Raw genomic sequence first — 21,118 nt, 5'->3', positions numbered from 1 at the left:
GTATCTGGGACACCGCTTTCAACGCGAGCTGCTCCAGGTGAGATATTTCATGTGCTGCATCGCCGTGGAGTAGGAGAAGGTCAACTGTTTTTAATTACCTTACAATCAATTTAATTCAAGTTATTTAGCCGATACTACCTAAGACGCGTGATAGGGACGTCACTTACTAAAATATGTAGTTTTAACGATTATAATAGTCGGTGAAGAAGAGACTACAGCTGGTCATCTGTTGCTCGGCTCTCTCTTTCCTTTCGCCTTCGGCCATATCCTTCAGGGAATAGTTTTAGTAAGTTACTTTTTGGGTGTCCTACCTATTCAGTTTTTACTAGCCATGTGTCCTTCGCGGAACATATTGCTGGTTGGAGAAGGGAACTTCTCGTTTTCTGCCTCTGTGAGCCAGTACTCTGAGACCAACATCACGGCCACTTGCCTGCAGCATCAGGACGAGGCACTGCGGCATGAAGGCGCTGCCACCAACATCCAGACCGTCCAGGACTCAGGTACATGAGTACTGTTTGTACATAGTTGTTTGTAGTGGTGGACAGTTACTACACACATACCTCACACACTTAAGTACTTGTACTGTACTTGAGTGTTTTACATGTACTGCTACTTTTAACTACACTTTACTGTGTGCAGTCAGAGGACGGTTAGCTCACATCCGAGTCCTCGCTCTTACACAGGTTATGTCACATGACATGGAAGCTATTGAAACATATTGAAATGATCTTCTATTTAACTTCAAACATTGGTTTTGTCATTCAATCTATAATTTGTTGATGATCTATAAGGGAAATCCTCTGACTAATGCATCAATAGTAACAATTATTTTAAGAGGGACCTTTATTGATCCCCGTAGGGAAATTCGGTTGTCATAGCAGCAACAGAATTAGACAGAAACACAGATAGTAAACATGGGATAATAAGAAAACAAATAAAATAATATAAGCTAAAATAAGAATAAACATGTAGTTATAGTATGAATAAAAAATAACAAAAATGAAATATGATTAAACATATAATACATGGCGTACTTAGTTAAACATTTTGAAAGTATATTTTTTACCAAACATTTTTACAACAGGACTATTGTAGCGTATTTCTACTCGGTATTACTACTTTTACTTGAGTAAAAGATCTGATTACTTGACCCACCACTGATTTTGTTGATTTGTATATACACATTTTGTTGATTAGGTGGAGAGGTGATTTTCGGGGTGGACTGCACGAAGCTTGCAGAATGTGCCTCTCTTCAAGGCCGTGAATTTGATCGTGTGGTGTTCAACTTCCCTCACTGCGGTAGAAAGAGTGGGGTAAAAAAGAACAGAGAGCTTCTCAAAAACTTCTTCCTCAGGTATGACTGCACTATTTTATGAATTAAAGAAGTTTACAATGGCTGTTTTCCATGATGACATACTGAATACTTGTTTTCCTCTGCCTCCAGTTGTGTTCAGCTGTTGTCTGAAGATGGGGAGGTTCATGTTTCCTTATGCAACGGACAGGGCGGCACACCAGCCGACCACCCGAAGAGAGAGTGGCACAACAGCTGGCAGGTGGTTGCCATGGCAGCAGAGGCACACCTAATCCTCAGTCATGTCCACTCTTTTGAAAGTGACAAATACCAGAGCTACAAGTGCACCGGATACAGGTAAGGAGTAAAGGTGAGTGTTGCGGTGTATAAATAGAAATGGCCCTTTGTGTCCCTGTGTGTATATACATACCGTCTCTCTAATGCTGGTGTTTTGTTGTACAGGAGCCAGGATAAGGGCTTTCATGTGGAGAAAGGTTTGCTCCACGTGTTCACTCGAAGCCTCCCTTTCAGCCCTGCTCAGACACTTCAGGTTGAAGAGGCAGTTGAAAGACACAGAGTGGAGTACAACATAACAGCCGAGCTCAGCGATTACATATTCAGGTACATTGACGCAGAGACTCTCATGCTCCATCAGTAAGGAGCTACCATGGCAACCAAAAGAAAAATGATATAACCACATGCTTACTACTGTCTCTTCTCGTTCATCAGGGGATTGCTTTGCTCAGGTTCTGTCCACCCTGTCAGGATGGTGCAAGATTTTCTTCTCAAAGGACTGGCAGATAAGTGGTCCATCTCTATGACGACAGAAACCGTTCCCTTCCTCCTCACAGCAGAACAGCTGCAGGCATCTTGCCCAGACTTCAAAAGCACAGACTGCTGCTGGATCCATCTGCTTCAGAAACACCAGAACTTTGATGCTCATACCTCTAAAAACATAGAGAAAGATCCGGTTTTGGATAGTCAAGGACACACGGACACTCTGTCGGCCACGTGTGCTACCTCAGGTAAAGTGAGGATCAAAGAAGCTGAGAGCTTAATGTCTGCATGCTCTCTGGTTGATCCTGAAAGCGAGAGCTGTCTTTATGTGCTGCGTCCATCACTGCTTCCTCACATGGAAGAGCTTCTCACTAAAAAGTTGATTAACAATGCAGGGAGGCATGGGGAGAATGAGGGGAATAATACAAGTGTTGAAGGACATAAGAAGGAGGGGCCATTTGGGGGCAGTAATGGTGTCACCAGCTTGTTATTTGGCCTTAGCGGCCTGGTTTTCAAGAACGTGCCTGTCAACCTTTGGGCCCCGCCAGCCTTTCACGAGCTTCTCCTCAGAGGGATTTTCCCTTCAGAATGTGAGCCAATTAAATTGCTTGGACAGAGGCTGGAAGAGCTGCTCGCACCCTACGGGGTTTCCCTAGTCACAGAACAGGGAGCCCTGCGTCTAATGGCACAGCCTATGGGTTTGGTTGGCAGGGTATTTGCAAGCGATGAAGGTGACAACATAAGTGATGTGTGCGTCACTGTTTCCCTAAATTTGGACCTCCTTGCCGTGCTCCTATTTTCACTCCCTGACTGGCGGCTTCTGTGGTCACATGACCCCCGCTTTATACAACACTTTGAACTCTGTCCTTCGCCAGGGAAACCTTTTCAACCATTCTCCCTGTACCCCGAACCGTTCAGCTTTGACATCAGCTTCTGGACAGGGCCGACGTGGGATGAGAGGAAGTTCCACGCTGTGATACGAGAGGCCAGTCATGGGACCGTGGAGCAAGTTAAGCTCATCGACACGTTCTCACATTCTGACCTGAGTCAGACCAGTTACTGCTACAGACTCATCTACCACTCACACACACATGCTCTGTCACACACACAAGCCCTCCACTTTCATAAAGATCTGGAAACCTTTCTTACCTCTCGGTTGCAAGTCACGATCAGGTAGCAACATTTGATATCTAGAGAGATGGTGTATTAACCTCCCTTTTTTACAGATGTTATCATTACATGTCTGCTTTGAACTGCGAAGAAAATTATCCGCAAAACTGTAGTTAAGTGTTTACAGTAGTTGAGGCATTTCATGCTATAGTCAATATGCAATGTGATTGGAAGTGTGTGTGTCTTTGTGCTTTAATTATACAATAAATGTTATTTCAAACATGTTTGGTCTATTGTTGAGAATAAATGGTATAGTGGTTGAAATAACCCAGCCTAACTCTATTACAAATTAAAGTTCTGTATTTAAAATGATACTGAATTTTACATTAGCAGTATTACCAGCAACATGTACAAAGGGTTTCAAAAGTAAATATCCTCACTGAAAAAATCTCCCCTTTCACTATGGTATATTATAAAGCCTTACATTTACTTTTTATTTTATTTAACATGTATGCACAAGATGATGGCCAGCTGACACTGTATTTTACTACATTAGTAGTACTTTCCAAGTAACTACCCGGGATTGTAAAGTCAAATAGGACCAAATGACTTATTGTTACTTGTGTTAGTTCATTCAAAGTACTTATACATGAAATGTAATAAGAACACTGGTAGTAAATTATTGGACATTTCGTCTAGTCTTCTAAGCGGAAGAACTAAATAAATGATTTAATTTCTCTCTATTGACCGATATCTTTCCCATCATGGAAATGGAAAACCTTCTCAAATAAGATGGAAACAACCAACACTGGTGGGCAGGCCCGCCCCTCCCTACACGCAGATCACACAGACTGCGTGGGGCCTCATCTTGCGGAGGGGGGCTCATCTTATGCGCAAATGCGGCGCAATTATGCACTCCGCAGTGGGGATGCGAGGCTCCGGCGCTAACAGTCCATGAGCGTGCTCCACTAGCACTTTTGTGTGCACAAACTAGAGGGGGACAGCAAACACCAGTGTGATTTTGGTGGGAGTACGACTATCTTGGACAAAGTTACAGTGGGGGTTCCAAATCCGGCAGCACCAACACCTGGTCTGCCACATGTGGAAGCCCCTCTTTAGTTTTTCTCCTGCTGAGCCCAGAGTAAAATGCTTTTGTATTTCTTTACTTATTCCCGTATTTATTCCTGTAGGCCTATTTTATTTTATTTTACTCATGTCATGTTCTGTCCTCCATACCTGCTGTGTGCTCGTTGTGTGCTTAAATGTACAAATTCACACCAAATCACATCACAGCAAGACCTATACTGTAGTTGGGTGTTCAATGTTTTAAAAACAATTTGGTGGTCCAGAGGTCTATATTATGCATTGTTTATTCATGCAGGTGCTAGAGGTTCAACACCCAGGGGAGGGAGATGTTTTGTCTTCGATGCTGATGTTAAATCTGATTATTACATGTGCTAAACATAAGGACAATGTGTAAAGAGCTGAGTGCTTTAACTGAATGGACTTTTTTTGTGCATTTTTAATGGCAATGCTTTTTGCTACTAACAATACAGATCGGCTGGACAATCCTCAATTCAGTTTGAAACATTTAGAAAGATCAATCAATTACATTCTTTGGGGACCTTATCCAACTACAATGAAGATATGTGTCATTAACCGATCAGCGCCGAAAATGAACGAAGCGCTGCTCGGAAGCATCATCGGAAACATGGCGGCCAAGGCGCTCCGGCAGCGCACCAGGCGAGGCAGCAGACAAGATGCAAACAACGTGAACGTCCCCGCAGAAGCTCGGACACCGAAAGAGGAGAAAAGTGGCGATGACAGTAAAACTGCAGAAGCTCGGCAAGAGTGAGTATGAGCCGGGAGGAGAGAGGTTAGACTGGCCGGTGCTGGGAGCTCCATCCCCGGTCTGACTGACAGCCTGAGCAGGGGGAGCTAACGTTAGCTAGCTAGCTACTTTCATAAGCAAGTTTGAATAACAACACGATATCAACCACTTATAACATCCACCCAACAACCTACATGACTATTTCGTTAGAGCACTTATAAATACGATGATTGTCAAATTGTATTTCCACCTCTATAAGTAGTGTTTTAGTGTTTTGATAGAGCAACGTAAAGCATTTTGGTTCGGGTCAGCTTCATTCATTCCCCCTGCTGTCACTCTGCCACCTTTGATACCTGGACACAGATACACTGTCCGAAGAGGGTCAACTGGTGCTCAGCACGTCCATACCTGTTCATTTGAAATCATTTATTGTTTTTGTTGTAGTCCTCTTAAAGCATGTATGTAGTTTGTAAGATGACGTGTCATAACAAACAGTAACGTGAGGATCAATGCTAAACTGCACCTGAGCCCACTAATCTGATGCTGGGTGTGAACAGGACATGAGGAGGGCTGAGGGTCAACACTGATGCTATGAACACTAATGAAATGCATCCACTGTCTTTACCTATTATTATGATTTCTCTGACAAGCACACAGCTGTCCACATCTGGGAGGAAATTAAAATAGGTTATGAAAGTAAATAAAGTTGGGCGTAAATATAAGGAATATTTTCATTATGTTTTAATCTGCAGATTGTTTTCTATGTGTATGTCCATAAAATGTAAAAGGTGATGTCTTCCAATGTCTTGTTTTGTCTGTCAAAAACCTCTGTATGAAATGTATTCAGTTAAATAGGATATAAAACTGAGGAAAGTCTGAAGAAAAGTAGGCAATCAAAAGACATAGAAAAGCATTTAAGGCCAGTATACAGATTTATATGAATGCATCAGATCATGTCTCATCAGACTGTTTAAAAACAATTTCATTTTTTATTAAATATTCAGAAAGCATACATGATGTACTTTTAAAGTACACTGATTTGTTTAATTCATTTTGATGCTGAAAAGGATCTAAAAACATATGTATGGATATTAAGCAATTGTGCATCTTGTTTTGTTGTTGTTGTGTGTATATAGGTCAGTAAGTCGTGCAGGGCAGGTATGGGCTCCAGAAGGTTCGACTGCATTTAAATGCCTGCTCTCCGCACGATTCTGTGCAGCCTTGCTCAGCAACATCTCAGACTGTGATGAGACCTTCAACTACTGGGAGCCTGTGAGTGCTGCTTACTATTAGAAATACTAAAATACAGTATGTTTTCATTTCTGACTCTTCCAGGAACCTTCTTATATTCATGTCAGTATATATTTATCGCTCCAGCAAGATACTGCTTCTCTTTCTTTAAATGTTCATCTGTAATTGTTGCGATGCCTGTTTTAACAGATGCACTACCTGCTGTACGGTACAGGGATGCAAACATGGGAATATTCTCCGCTCTACGCCATCAGGTCGTACGCTTACCTATGGTTACATGCTCTTCCTGCATGTTTGCACGCCCATGTTCTACAAACAAACAAGGTAACTAATATAAACTTGTTGTCAATTCAACCTTTGTTGTTATTGTTGATACTATAAATGACCTCACCTGATCTTCAGTATAATCAGCTCTCTTTTGTATTTCAAATGGTCTTTTGTGTTATGAGAGGACTGTGTTTATTTTACACTTTATTTAGTAACATATACTATATGGGAAAATTAATTACGAACTCTAGTCCTTCTTAAAAATATGTATCTTTCAGAAATATCTGATTTAGTTCATGTCCCTACATGTGGCGTCCAAAGGCGTCCAAAAGTATTTATTTCATTTACTCACTCACGCACACATTGATGTATGCGCACACACACACACACACACACACACACACACACACACACACACACACGTGATAGAATATTTGCAGAACTGTAATGCTTGTGTTATGATTGTGTTGCAGGTGTTGGTCTTCTACTTTGTACGATGTGTCTTAGCATTCTCCTGCTGTGTCTGTGAACTCTACTTCTACAAGTGAGTCTACACTCCTCCTTTCAAATATTACAATGGTTACATAGATATCTATATATTCATCTTTAAATAGATGACATGGAGGTGAACAGTTTTGTGTGTTTGTGTGTGTGACACAGGGCGGTTTGTAAGAAGTTTGGTCTGCATGTGGGCCGTCTCATGTTAGCATTCCTGGTCCTGAGCACAGGGATGTTCTGCTCGTCTGCAGGTTGGTCACATGTATTTACTTTGTTTATCCATTTTTATCTGTATTTTCCCACAAATATTCTCATTGAGCTGTGAATCAGTTTTGCACAGTAGTCCTGGCCAAGGCATGGAAGAATCAACTGCCTTTAAACAAACAGCAAATTCAATCAAACAAAGAATAAGCGTTGTTCAGTAACATTTCATTTCCGTGGTCGAATAGTCATTTATCCTGTTTCCTTTTTAAAAAATCTCTATTGATGTATATTTGGTGTTAAAATACAACTATTATATTTATTACAGAGCAGTATTTTTCTCTTCCTTAATTGCCAAGTCAGCACACTAATCAAAAATATGGAGCAGAACTGCCGTTTGCACACTGTTAAGTAAGCATTTTATTTGAGACACATTTCTGGCCTGCATGGTGATTTTGTTCTCCTGTTCCTATGAAGGCCAGATGAACAAGGCCTTGCAGTGGTAACATACAGCTCTGGAAAAAAATAAGAGACCACTGCAGCATTATCAGATGCTCTGGTTTTAAAATGTATAAGTATGTGTTTGAGTAAAACAAATGTATTCTATAAACGACTGACAACACTAGAATGGAATGGCTGCCATACTGTACGTGTAGAGATTGAGATTTAAGAAAAAAAATTCAGAACTTTATTATGTATCTGTATCAGGTTCTTAATTTGTGGCTCATTTTTTGTGACCCTTCTCTTCTCCTCAGCATTCCTGCCTTCCTCTTTCTGCATGTACACGACGCTGGTTGCGATGACAGGTTGGTTTCAGGACTCGACACCGTTGGCTATTATGGGAGTCGCTGCTGGTGCCATCGTCGGATGGCCGTTCTCTGCTCTGATTGGGTAAGGTGGTAAATCAAAAGGCCTTTTTGTACACAAAACAGAACGCCTCAAAATTATTTCAATTCCTACTCTTCATAAACGCTTTGATTTATTTTCCCCTAAGGATTCCCATCGCCTTTGACCTGCTGGTGTTAAAGAGGCAGTGGAAAAGTTTTATCATCTGGTCGGTTGTTGCTCTGCTTGTTCTGCTGGTGAGAATATATGTTTTAATTTATGAATTGACCTCTACATTTGGATATTTACAGATTATTTTATTTAAAGTATCACAGCTGTATTGTGTGCAAATGTAAAAATGTCCTTTTGTGCTGTGTCTTCCTCAGGTTCCCCTGGTGGCAGTAGACTCTTTCTTTTATGGCAAACTGGTCATAGCTCCACTCAATATTCTTCTTTATAATGTCTTCACACCACATGGACCTGATCTGTATGGTAATTAGCACACACCATTTATGTATCGTGGTTGGCAAGATACATGGTCCTTCAGTTTGTTTTTAGTCTTTTAGTCATGAACTGATTTTCACAAACCATAAGGCTTATTGCTTGATTGGAATATGGTCTCTAAAACATAAAAATTGCAATTCCCCTTTTCGAACTTTCATAATCAGTTTATAGCCTGACAGTTTCCTATGATCTAATTCAGCCATGTTACGCAGAGCCCTTTCTTTTTCTTTTTTATTAACAATTCATAGCTGCACTATTGATAGTTAGCTCTAGAGGGCATACCATCATCAACATAATCACATTAAACCCTTTCAAAGGCTGCCAATAGGTTGTAATTAGATGTGGGCTTCAATTCACAGACACAAGTGTATAGGAACTCTGATTCAGCTTGTGTCTCCACCAACAGTATTGAATGTTTTTCCTGATATATAAATTATCTGACTATCGCCTCTGGATCTTTGACTTAAGAAACTATTCCAATACCTTTATACAGGGTGTCCACGGGGTCTTAAAAAGTATTAAAAGTTGATAAATCAATTTAGCGAAAATTAAGGCTATTAAAAAGTATTGAACGGCATTTTCCAAGGTATTACATTTTGTAGCTTGTTTTCAATAAGTATATCAATTGTCCAAAGAGGTTGTATTCTACAGTCTGCCTGAATGTAATCATTGCGTAGGTGTGTAGTGTGATTCTGTGTAGTTTATTTATGGCATCCCGTTGGATTTGACGTCATCTGAACAGGACATCGCACGCTCACTGCTTGATAGCGCGCGCAGGCCCGTTTACGCCGGTTGTTAAACAACATCGTTATGGGGAAATGCAAGTCTGCGTCCAAATGGTTGGAAGATAAGGAGGAAGGACAATCAATACTGTATATAGTAAATGTGAGGTAATGTGTGTCGCCAATGTAACCGGTTAAAACTCAAAGTGGCGATGAGGTCTTAAAATGTATGGAAAGGGTCTTAAAAAAGGTCTTAAAAGGAATTACATTTGACTTCAGGATTCCTGCATATACCCTGTTATAGCATTTTTATTGTGATATTGTTTACACACTCAGTAATAAGTGTCGTGTTGTTGTTTTTTTTAGGTACAGAGCCGTGGCATTTCTATTTTACAAATGGGATCCTGAACTTCAACCTGGTGTTTGCTCTGGCTCTGTTCTCTCTGCCCCTCACCGCTCTAATGGAGACTCTGTTACACAGGTTCAATGGTGAGGACACTAATGGAAAACATACTGAATGTTGGTGAGCTGCAAAAATTCAATCAGTCGATCAAAACTAAACTGCACATTATTTTATAGATTAATGAATAATTGAAGTCATTTATTTTTTATTTGATAGAATAATTGATAATCCTAGAAAATAATCTGCAAATTGAGTGATGAATAAAAAATAAATTGGTAGTAGCCTGATATGTTGTCCATGCTTGCACTTTTTGGGGGATGGAAAAGGTTTTTGACGCATGCCTCAACAACACTTTTCATGTCATTATCTCCCTTTTACATTTATTTGACAAGTTATTTTGGGAAGATGCTTATATGATTGAATTCAAATCCCTATTTCCTGTTGCAGCAGAGATGAGAAATAAATCTAATCTTGTGCGCACATGTGTTTCCTGCAGTGCAGAACCTGGGCCGTCCATACTGGCTGACTCTGTCTCCCATGTATCTGTGGATGTTGGTTTTCTTCACCAGACCTCATAAAGAAGAACGTTTCCTGTTTCCCATCTACCCTCTCATCTGCCTCTGTGGGGCAGTGGCTCTCTCCTCTCTACAGGTGTGTTAGCATAACATACAATATGTATCAGGCGGGCCCCTTTTTAGAATCTGTTTTTACAGATTAATTTTTATATTTTGCAGAAATGCTACCACTTCCTGTTCCAGCGGTACCGGCTGGAGCACTACACGGTCTCCTCCAACTGGTTGGCTTTAAGTGCAGTCGTGGTCTTCTCAGTGCTGTCCCTGTCTCGCTCTGTCGCCCTCTTCAAAGGTGGGTGTTACTTTAGTTTCACTTTTTTAGAAAGTTATAGTTTCAAACTTCAACAGTAGTTTTTGTAACTGCCAGCTGTAATACCTTAAGGTTATGTAGCTACATATACACACAGATTAGATGGTGAATGTTTAGAGTTGGCTATAATGTTTTATGTCTAAAGTTCACACCACCAAACGTCCTCCCCCCCCCTTCACTGTCTCCGAAGCCTGATAAGAATGTGTGTGTACAAAACGTAATCTCTAACTGATATGTGCTGGGTCCCGGCTCAAGGGCGTATGGCACTCTCAAACATTTTTAATCAATGATTTTATCACTGAGCACAATCTCGATTTTATGTTTTTAACGAAAACATGGATTGAACAAAATAACAGTGCAGTTGTTCTTATCGAATCAACCCCTCCCAAGTTTAGTTTTATGAGTCAGGAAAGAATGCATAAGAAAGGAGGTGGAGTTGCTTGTACAATGATTCCCTTCAATGCAGGAAGACATCTTATGGGAACTTTGCTTCTTTTGAATATGTGGCCCTTCAGCTGAAATGCTCCTCCCGAGCTCTGTTCCTAAATATCTATAGACCACCCAAATACTGTGCAAGCTTTTTTGATGACTTTACTGAACTGCTGTCTATAGTGTGTATTGACTTTGACCGTCTAGTCATTGTTGGTGATTTTAACATCCATGTTGACAACCCCCAGGACAGAGGGGCTAAAGAACTGTTTTGTGTTCTTGATAACTATGGACTGACTCAGCATGTGATGGAGCCCACGCACAATAAGGGGCACACTCTGGACTGAATTATCTCAAAGGGTCTGAATATCTCTAAGCTTGTGGTGACTGATGTTGCACTCTCTGATCATTCCTGTGCTTTCTTTGAGAGCTCTATTTCTGTTCACAAAAATGAAAATTGTCCGACAGTCTTTCTTCTCTGATATCATTGCCAAAAACAAAAACAACGCACGTGCCTTGTTTGCTACCGTCGACAGACTAACAAACCCCCCAGTGTCAGTAGCCTCTGAATTTCTATCCACCAGGGCATGCAATGAATTTGCCTCCTTCTTCACTGACAACATTCAGAAAATCAGACAAGCAGTCAGTGCCTCTGCATCAGGTGTAGCAAATGGTTTGTCCCTGTGTCCACCTAAAATCAATTCAAACACCATTGCACAATTCCATAAGATTAATGATAAAAACCTAGAGGACATTATACAACTTCTGAAATCCTCCTCCTGCTGCCTTGATATTATTCCAACAGGGTTTTTAAAAATGTTTTTCCTTGCATGGCCTCAGATCTACTTCATATAGTAAACAAGTCTCTTCACTCAGGTATTTTTCCACAGGCCCTGAAAACTGCAGTCATTAAACCGCTCTTAAAAAAGCATAATCTAGACGCTTCAGTAATGAACAATTACAGGCCCATATCAAACCTGCCATTTCTTGGTAAAATCATTGAAAAAGCAGTTTTTCAACAGTTGAGTAATTTCTTGCATTTAAATAATTGTTTGGATGTGTTCCAGTCAGGATTTCGTCCAAACCACAGCACTGAGACTGCTCTTGTAAAGGTCTTCAATGACATCCACTTAAACACAGACAGTGGCAGAACTTCCGTGTTAGTATTATTAGATCTCAGTGCTGCGTTTGACACTGTTGACCACAACATATTACTAGAGCGACTGGAAAACCAGGTGGGACTTTCATCAACAGTTCTAAATTGGTTTAAATCCTACTTAAAGGACAGAAAGAACTTTGTTTCTATAGGTAAATACACATCTGAGTTGACAAATATGACATGTGGGGTACCTCAAGGCTCCATCTTGGGGCCTCTTCTCTTTAACATCTACATGCTACCACTGGCTCAGATAATGAAAGAAAAAGTTACCATAGCTATGCGGATGACACACACATTTACGTAACAATTTCACCAGGAGACTATTCTCCAATTCAAACACTGAGCAAGTGCATTGAACAAATCAATGATTGGATGTGTCAGAACTTTCTCCAATTAAACAAAGACAAAACTGAGGTAATGGTTTTTGGAGCAGAACGTATAAAAGTTAGCGCTGAGCTTCAGTCTGCAATGTTCAAAACAACAGATAAAGCCAGAAATCTAGGTGTAGTCATGGACTCTGACCTGAGTTTCAACAGTCATATTAAAAAATTACTAAATCAGCCTACTATCACCTAAAGAATATATCTAGGATAAAAAGACTAATGTCACAGCAGGATTTTGGAAAAACTTCCATGCTTTTATCTTCAGTAGACTCGACTACTGTAATGGTGTCTTTACAGGTCTCACTAAAAAATCTATTAGAAAGCTGCAGCTGATTCAGAACGCCGCTGCTCGAGTCCTCACTGACACTAAGAAAGTGGATCACATCACTCCTGTTCTGAAGTCTTTACACTGGCTTCCTGTGTGTCAAAGAATAGATTTCAAAATATTGCTGCTGGTTTATAAAGCACTGAATGGTTTAGGCCCTAAATACATTTCTGACCTACTGCTAAATTATGAACCATCCAGAACTCTCAGGTCTTCAGGGACTGGTCAGCTTTCTGTCCCTAGAGTAAGAACTAAACATTGAGAAGCAGCGTTCAGTTATTATGCTCCAAATATCTGGAACAAACTACCAGAAACCTGCAGGTCCACTACAACTCTTACTAATTTTAAATCCAGGCTGAAGACTTATCTTTTTGCTGCTGCTTTTAATTGAACTATTCATATCTTAAACTGCACTGTAACTTTTTATTCATGTACTTTTTATTCATGTACTTTTTATTCATGTATTTTTTCTTTTAATGTTTATTTTATTATCTTTTCTTTTTAATGACTGTTTTTAAATGCCTTTGTCTGAATGTCTTTCATTTTTGTAAAGCACCTTGAATTGCCTTGTGTTGAAAGGTGCTATATAAATAAACTTGCCTTGCCTTGCCTTACCACCTAAATGTCCATTGTAAAGCAATTGGGGCATACAGTAGCTCCAGCTCCTAAAGGAGGGTCAAGTCAGTTCAATGTTATGCGAGTTGATAGAAATTCATGCTGTCTATTTCTTTCTAAATGTTCTCTCCAAAAACCTAAAACATGAATTTAATTACATTTATTTTTATTAGTTTTTTCGTATTGCTTTTAGTTTTTAATAACAATATTTTTTGTACTGCCTACTTTCCTTTTAGTTTCAGTTTTATAATAAACCAGGTGTGTACACACAGTCACCTTCAGACATGCAATAGTTCCAGCCGGATTAAATTAAATGTATCTCCTCTGTCTCCAGGCTACCACGCCCCTCTAGACCTGTTCCCAGAGTTTCATCGCATCGCTAAGGACCCGGCTCTTCACGCAGTCCCTGAAGGCCGACCTGTTAGTGTGTGTGTGGGGAAAGAGTGGCACCGATTCCCAAGCAGCTTCCTGCTGCCGAACAAGTCAGTATCCATTACTTCAACGTGTAATAAAGTATGGAAAGTGTGTTCTGCTTTTGTCAGGTGATGATAGTTTCTCTTTCTAATCCCCAGCTGGCAACTGCACTTCATTCAGTCTGAGTTCAAAGGGCAGCTGCCTCAGCCGTACGCCTCCGATCCGCTGGCCACACAGATCATCCCGGCTCATATGAACGACCAGAATCTGGAGGAGCCTTCCAGATACGTGAGTCACTCGGACTGTGTTGTCACAAAGAGACTGTACTGGAATAGTAGTTCTTAAATGTGTATTTATTCTCTGTGCAGATGGATCTACGGCAGTGCCACTACGTAGTAGATCTGGACACAGAAGAAGAGACGCCACTGGAGCCGCGTTATGCTCTTAACAAAGAGGAGTGGAACATCATCGCCTTCAAGCTTTTCCTTCAAGCATCAAAGTATTTTCCCAAACTCGTAATTCACACTGAAATCTTGTTAAAAAAAACTTTTCAAGCACATTGACAACAAATATTATATATTGTAACTTTAAAATATTTTTACGAAGAAAAGATATGGACAAAAAAAAAAGTAAAATGGAGATTCTCTACCCTGACTTACTAAAATAACATGATAAATATGAATATAAAACACACAGTCTTATGAGAGACCGATACAATTTATAAAATAATACTTTTGTTCTCTCAGGTCACATCCCCTCTTCAGAGCATTCTACATCCCGTTTGTATCTGAACATCACACCACCTACAGGCGCTACGTCATCTTGAAACCACGGCGGCAAAAGCAGTCTCGTAAGCGGACCCATGGCTGACCTCTGTACCTTAACCTGGCCCCAAGAACAAAATCTTACATGGAAAATCAATAACTTCCCCTCAAAACAGCCGGTATTTGTTTGCGTGAGTGTGGACATGTAAGCATGTATGTGTTTTGAAGTATTTTGTCTCTTGACTCATTTGAAGATATCAGACCCTTTAAGGACATTATGACTGCCTTAGACATGTGTGTGAAGTGAAAATGTTAGTTTTTTTTATCTCAGTTTGTGTGTCTGTCAGTGTGTGTTTGTCATTGTGTAAATGTATGTCTTACAGTGGAAGAACACTACAAGATTTTACTGTATTTAGCACAGGACAGGCACACAAACATATTTCCTTTTCATACTTTATTTTAAAATGTGGCCTGAATGGAATCTTTTTTGCTGAATTGTGAGCCTAATCTTGTAGTGTTTGCTCCTCTGCACCTGAACAGTATCTTAAAGTGTGAGTGTTGGAGATGAATGAAAGGGACTGTGCGTTATTAATTTAACTTTGGAATGTGAATAAAAACATGATTGACTGCTATCACAATCCTCCTGTTATTGTTTCTACTGGGACAGAAGAATCACTTCACCACAAGCAGACTGATTCAATCTCATTTTATTTGAAGATGTTACAAACATACAAACCACTCTCACTTACAAGAGAGACGTCAAGGCATAAACATTCAGAATAAATAATGGTATTGATGCTATATTCTGTCATTCTCTTCAATAGCATGCCCTTACTGTGATGCTAGCATTGTCTTTGATTGAAGCCAGAGCGGCATTTGTACATAAGGGAAGTTCTCGACATCTCAACATTTAAGGCCATGTCAAAACACACTTGCAGTTTCTGTTTGAGGTAACAGTATTAGGTAGACTTTGGTGTGATCAAAACAGTATTTGCAGGCAAAGTGTTCCTACCAAGCAAAGGCAGCATGACAAGGCCATGCAAACCACACACGAAGTACCACACTGGCTTCAGGTTAGTGTCAGTTATAAAATAGGATTTAAGCATGTCGTCATCAGATTTGAAGCCCCTAAATGGCTTCAGAAATATACAGCACAAACAATCGCAACCATGTACGTGCACAGTTTTTCCCTATCCACAATCACACATCACTGCTTCACACACAATAAAAGAGCTCTTCAGAGGATCAGTAGTTCTCTCTGTTGATCCATTCTTCTTCATTGAAGTATCTCCTTCCGCCATCGAAGTTCAGGCCATTTCTGTAGTAATCCAGGGTTGCTTGGTAGGATTTTCGGTTTCCATAGGTTCCCAGGCTTGTTTGGTAAGTGTCTCCTTTGCCGCTGGTGGTATATGTCTGATAGAGGTCAGCTTTCACTGTGTGACTTCCAGGCCTCAGTTTGGGATCAAAGAGGTCACTGCCTCCTCTGATACTGCCATCATACAACACATGGTCTCCGTACACACTGCTGCCGTAATGCTCACTCTTTGTAGTACGACGACCGAGACTCCTGTCATAAAACTCTCGGTTCCCGGTGCCTCCGCTCACACTGCTGTCATTTAAATCCCTCTTTGCCGGGCGACCCAAGCTGCTGTCGTAGAAGTCGCGGGTGGCACGTCGCCCAAGGCTGAGGTCATTGATGTCAAAGTTGAGGAAGCCACTCTCTGTGCTGGCAAGCGTCACGAACCCGCTCTCTGTGTCCCGACCACCCAGGTTGTCGTAGTCACCTGTCGGGGTGTCCGGGGAGGAGCATAGGAAAGAGGTGTTTTTGGTGTTCGGGCGAGTGGAAACCAGGTCGTCCTCTTTCTGGGACTGAATGACGTTGTAGACATCGATTGGGACCGGGCTGGAGCAGAGGCCGGGATCTGTCTGGCAGACTTCTGATTTCTGCTGTTTCCTCCTTCTGTCATACGAACAGAAGAGAAGCACAACATCACATCACAAATATTTATTATAAAACCTGAGCGAGACTTTAATATTTACAGCAGGGTTCCTGTAGCACATGATCTTCATCCCCTACCCTACCGCATACACAGATTATTTTTTTGGCCTTGGCAGAGATCTGTATTCTCTAAGTGCAATTGTAGTTTTATATCTTTTTTTAATGTGGTGTGGATTGAACTTGGCTTGAAGCTTGGTGCCACAGACTGAAGACTACATTATTGTTGGTCATAGTCTTTTTTAATTGCATTTGTCAGCATAGTATATGTCAAACTGATCATATAAATGAATCAATTAAGGACACATTATGTTATTGTTTTTTTCTCGATGAAAAGATCATAATTACAGCATTTTACCAATGTTAGAATAAACGATGTGATGAAGCTCAGATTCTCCCATACTGATACGAACAAAGGTCAATGAAGTAAATATTTCTAAATGAAAAAGAAGGTTAAGAAGTATTTAATAGTTGCATGTTATTAGGATGCTCACCGTCCGACAAGCATTTTGAAGCAGCAGACTCCCATCACTGTGAGAAACAGCACTATCAGGGGAATGGTGGGAATGATGATGTAAATCAAATTGAGGGCTGAAAGAGAGGCAAACAACAGAGGGAACCAGATTTAGTCACTGATATGACATGAGTGGAAAGTCTTTTTCGCAGAAATTAAACATGTTTTTCCACCTGTGATTCTGCCCTGGTTAGAGTCACTTGGATTCCACGGCAGCACAGATGAAGGGAAGACATCTGTAAAGAGTAGCATCATAAAAACATCACTGTATTGAACTTATAAAGTCTCCAAAACGTCTGCTAAATAGTGCTGAGCTTTTTTACTTGTTTGAGTGGCGTTGGGAGACGGAGAAGGTTCCAGTGGCTTCTCTGTGGAGAAAATTAATCACGGTCAGTAGTGTTAGAGTAGTATTTTCAAATTAAAAATAAAATGTAAATACTGCATCAGCGGTACCTGCAGTGTATTTGCAGATGAAGTTGTTCTTAGTTTCACAATTATCGTCGTTCCACTGGAACATGTAGAGCCCCCCAAGACCGGGAGGAGCGGACGGCTGGTGGTACATCACCACACACACCTCATAGCCGCAGGAGGGCTCGTCCCAGTGCCAGTTCCTGCAACACACACACACACACACACACACACACACACACACACACACACACACACACACACACACACACACACACACACACACACACACACACACACGAACAAAATCACCTGTAATCAAATAGTTTATGGAAAATCTTGTTTCACTTTTGTTATCCTTGTGCCCTCTTGTTTAGGTAACTTCATTATTTGATATGTTTTATGATCAGTTTTTTAAACCTCCAAAATCAATATAGGCCTAAATAATTCTGTATTAATCATGCGATGGAAATACCTATCACTTATCAAACTTGGGTTTTGTTTAAACTAAATACATCCAATTTCCAGGAGGTTTGTTGTGTCCCAGACACAATGTGTGTCACTGTAACCCCCTTGACCCCCTGCTTAGGAAGAGTTTAATCAATTTGTTTGTGTCCCAGACACAATGTGTGTCACTGTAACCCCCTTGACCCCCTGCTTAGGAAGAGTTTAATCAATTTGTTGACCCTCTGAACCCCTCCCCCTTACCTGAAGGGGAACCTGCTGCCGTCCAGCCAGTAGTACTGAGGGGAGCAGTCAGCGCTGCTCTCCTCCTCGCCATGGTTTCGGCGTAGACCGATCCAGAAGTCTCCGTCGGTGGGTCGCAGCTCCGTGATGAGCTGCTCCACGATCTTCTGCTCAGACTCTGACTCCACGCTCAGCAGCTGCCCCCCGTCCCGCCTGCAGGCCAGCTCGGCCTCCACAAAGTTCAGCCTCCGTCGGAGCTCGGAGAAATAGGCCAGCTTGTAACACGGCTTCCCTTTTCCTGCTTTGCACACACGTTGACCTGCAAACACACACACAAACACAAACACACACTTATACCTGATTACACGTGACAGACTGAGGTTTTCCAATAAGTGTAAGTGTAAGTGAAACAAACAATGTTACCAAAACAAAATACCAATAAATATTAAGAAATAAAATACAAAACATTTATTATAAATAAATCATTAAAAAAAATGTATCTCTGAGCACAATAAATATCTTGGTTTCTTCTATTCTAAGGTTACACTGTTCCGTTGTCTTACATAAAACACTTAAGTAAAGGCCATCTAATTGATTTTTTTTTCATTGTATTTGATATTGAGGTTATCCAAAAGTAACCGAAAGTAATCAGGTTACATTACTTTTATAGGTTAACTGATTAATTTCTTTACATGCAACTAGTTATAACAGAATACATTTTTAAATTAACCCTCCTAACCCCGCTCTTTGCTTAGTTAATGTTAGAGCACTGAAGGCTGTAAGGTGGAGTGGTCGTCTATCAATCTGAAGGTTGGGGGTTTCATTCCAGCCCCTGCAGTCAACATGTCAATGGGCAAGATACTTAACATCAAGTTGCTCCCGCATGCCCAAAAGTCTGTGAATATTAGTTTCCTTCCTTATGCAGGTGTTACATTGCATGTTCTCTGTATAAATATGTATAAATTAGGGAATGCTGACTGAAAAAGTGCTTTGTAAAGTCCATTTGGCACTGAAAGGACGTTTCTTTAGGAGTTTTATTATATAGAGATGGACCAAGGTGTAGAAGCCTTTCATAATTTAAAACTGTAGTTGTAAGAGAAGTTTGTTGCCTACCTCTTGCTTCAAATATATCCGCTTCAATAGCCCAACATCCAGCATGAGGTCAGTCAGGCAGGCCAGGAGGAAAAGATAGATCCACAAGTGAGTCAAGAGTTTATGTCTTTGAGCTTTGTTGTGTTTTCAGTGTGCATTCTTACCTGTAATGAGGCTTGAGGCTGCAGATGGTTCGAAACATAAAAGCAGAAGGTAACAGAAGATTGTCAGCAGGTCCATTTTTGTCAGCTGTTCACCAGCACCTCTTGTATTTTAGTTTAGTTTTCATGCCGCTGTCTGCTCAGCTCAACTGAACCTCAAGAGGTGAGCTGCTGCTACGAGTGTTACAAAATAAACCTTAAAAAAGTGGGATTTCAAAGAGCTTAAGAAGTGCAAAAGAAGCAAGTCTCTTGTTCTTTCTGCAGAAACAGAGAGTATGTGAGACAGAAGGAGGAGCAGGAAGAGGAGGAGAAAAGACTGTGTGTTTGGGAGGGGGCTGTAATCTGTTAAGAGCAGTTTTAATGATTGGGAGAAGAGGCTGCATCGATTGCAAGACATCTAATCATGCAAGTGCTTCTCATCGTAAACGCTGACAAGAGGCAGATTTCGCTCCTTCCTTTATTACTTAAGCTCTAGGTATTATCATTACAAAAGTGTTACATGAAAATGATCTGCTCTAACTCGATCAGGGATATTTTCATATATTTCTCTCAGGTTCGTATTCACTTTGTTCTGCAGTGTTCTTCCCTTATTGTGTTTCAGCACAAAGAAGAACAGATGGCCAACACAGCGGACATCTCCAAGAGGGGGAACATTCATTTTCCTGTACTTTTATTTAGGTCTGCAATCTCTTTTAGTTTAAGTTAATTATTATTCAGGGTATCACCACTTTTAGATTGAAATGTTTTTAAATCCATATTGGTGCACATGTGATATAAATGACCTCACTTTTTTCAAATCGAGCCCTGCCCACTTCGAAACACTGGGAAAAAATGCACAGATGAAACCACAAATTAGGGCAATCTGTTTTGTAAAAATAACCAATATCATTATGTCTTTGTCAAAATATGCTATCCATCATTTAGTATAATCGATCATTAAGTAGAAACAGAAATAAAAGGTTTTGAGGGACTGTAATGTCTATAAGGTCTGAAATGAAGTTGTGAAATTGCTTAGGCGAAGGAGATGTTAACAATGAGTCAATATGTTTTTAATAATAAGTTCATTTCAATAAATATTGTTGATTTGGCATTTGGAAAATGGCTAATTTGCTTTCTTGATAAGTTAGATTGATGTCTGTAGCCTACAGTAAGTACCGGTTCTGTTATATCGTTTATATTTATTTTGGATAACAGGACCAGGACTTTGGAGATGCTAGTTGGATTTTCTTCCTTCTTTTTTATTTGTATACCCGGTCAGATGCGGGCTAGTAGCTTTTCTCTGTTTCCAGAGGTAACAAGGTAACCAGCTGCTTTTGGTAGCAAAATATTAGACCTATACCGTGAAAACAGTGGTATAAATCTTTGCTTAACTATCAGGAAAAAAGGAAATATGTATATATTTCATACACTTTTCCTTTAAGATTGTGGAATAAGAAGAAACACAGAATAAAATGTGTGACAAATGTAATTTAATCTCTAATCTGGGACAGATGCCAAATTATTGAGAAGCATATTTGACACGTGTTACTATAAAGTGAGATTTTCCATCAATATAATATGTGAGCTCAAGTCCAGATCAGCAGAAGCCATGGATGTGAGCGTGATCCGT

The 21,118-nt window shown here is 40.4% G+C and overlaps 3 protein-coding genes across 3 annotated transcripts; 2 read left to right on the top strand and 1 right to left on the bottom strand.

Moving 5' to 3' along the window:
- Nucleotides 1-31: 31 nt before the first annotated feature.
- On the top strand, nt 32-3,462 carry fdxacb1 (ferredoxin-fold anticodon binding domain containing 1). Its single transcript, XM_034140521.1, has 5 exons — nt 32-500; nt 1,198-1,354; nt 1,445-1,648; nt 1,754-1,912; nt 2,021-3,462. Exons 1-5 carry the CDS (start codon nt 332-334, stop codon nt 3,243-3,245), a joined length of 1,914 nt encoding a protein of 637 aa, XP_033996412.1. The 5' UTR covers nt 32-331; the 3' UTR covers nt 3,246-3,462.
- Nucleotides 3,463-4,854: 1,392 nt separating this feature from the next.
- Nucleotides 4,855-15,283, top strand: alg9 (ALG9 alpha-1,2-mannosyltransferase). Its single transcript, XM_034140035.1, has 15 exons — nt 4,855-5,029; nt 6,146-6,281; nt 6,450-6,584; nt 7,001-7,071; nt 7,188-7,276; nt 7,982-8,117; nt 8,221-8,308; nt 8,438-8,543; nt 9,644-9,766; nt 10,177-10,331; nt 10,415-10,544; nt 13,808-13,955; nt 14,046-14,175; nt 14,256-14,386; nt 14,634-15,283. Exons 1-15 carry the CDS (start codon nt 4,890-4,892, stop codon nt 14,755-14,757), a joined length of 1,842 nt encoding a protein of 613 aa, XP_033995926.1. The 5' UTR covers nt 4,855-4,889; the 3' UTR covers nt 14,758-15,283.
- Nucleotides 15,284-15,342: 59 nt separating this feature from the next.
- On the bottom strand, nt 15,343-19,588 carry layna (layilin a). Its single transcript, XM_034140335.1, has 8 exons — nt 19,513-19,588; nt 19,370-19,390; nt 18,278-18,575; nt 17,615-17,772; nt 17,485-17,529; nt 17,335-17,397; nt 17,142-17,238; nt 15,343-16,611 (listed from the first exon to the last, which is right to left on the bottom strand). Exons 1-8 carry the CDS (start codon nt 19,586-19,588, stop codon nt 15,897-15,899), a joined length of 1,473 nt encoding a protein of 490 aa, XP_033996226.1. The 3' UTR covers nt 15,343-15,896.
- Nucleotides 19,589-21,118: the final 1,530 nt, after the last annotated feature.

This window comes from Trematomus bernacchii, unplaced genomic scaffold, assembly GCF_902827165.1.
Source record: "Trematomus bernacchii unplaced genomic scaffold, fTreBer1.1, whole genome shotgun sequence".
Taxonomy (NCBI): Eukaryota; Metazoa; Chordata; class Actinopteri; order Perciformes; family Nototheniidae; genus Trematomus; species Trematomus bernacchii.
The sequence above is the reverse complement of the archived record's forward strand: the minus strand, read 5'-3'. Positions and strand labels throughout refer to the sequence as shown.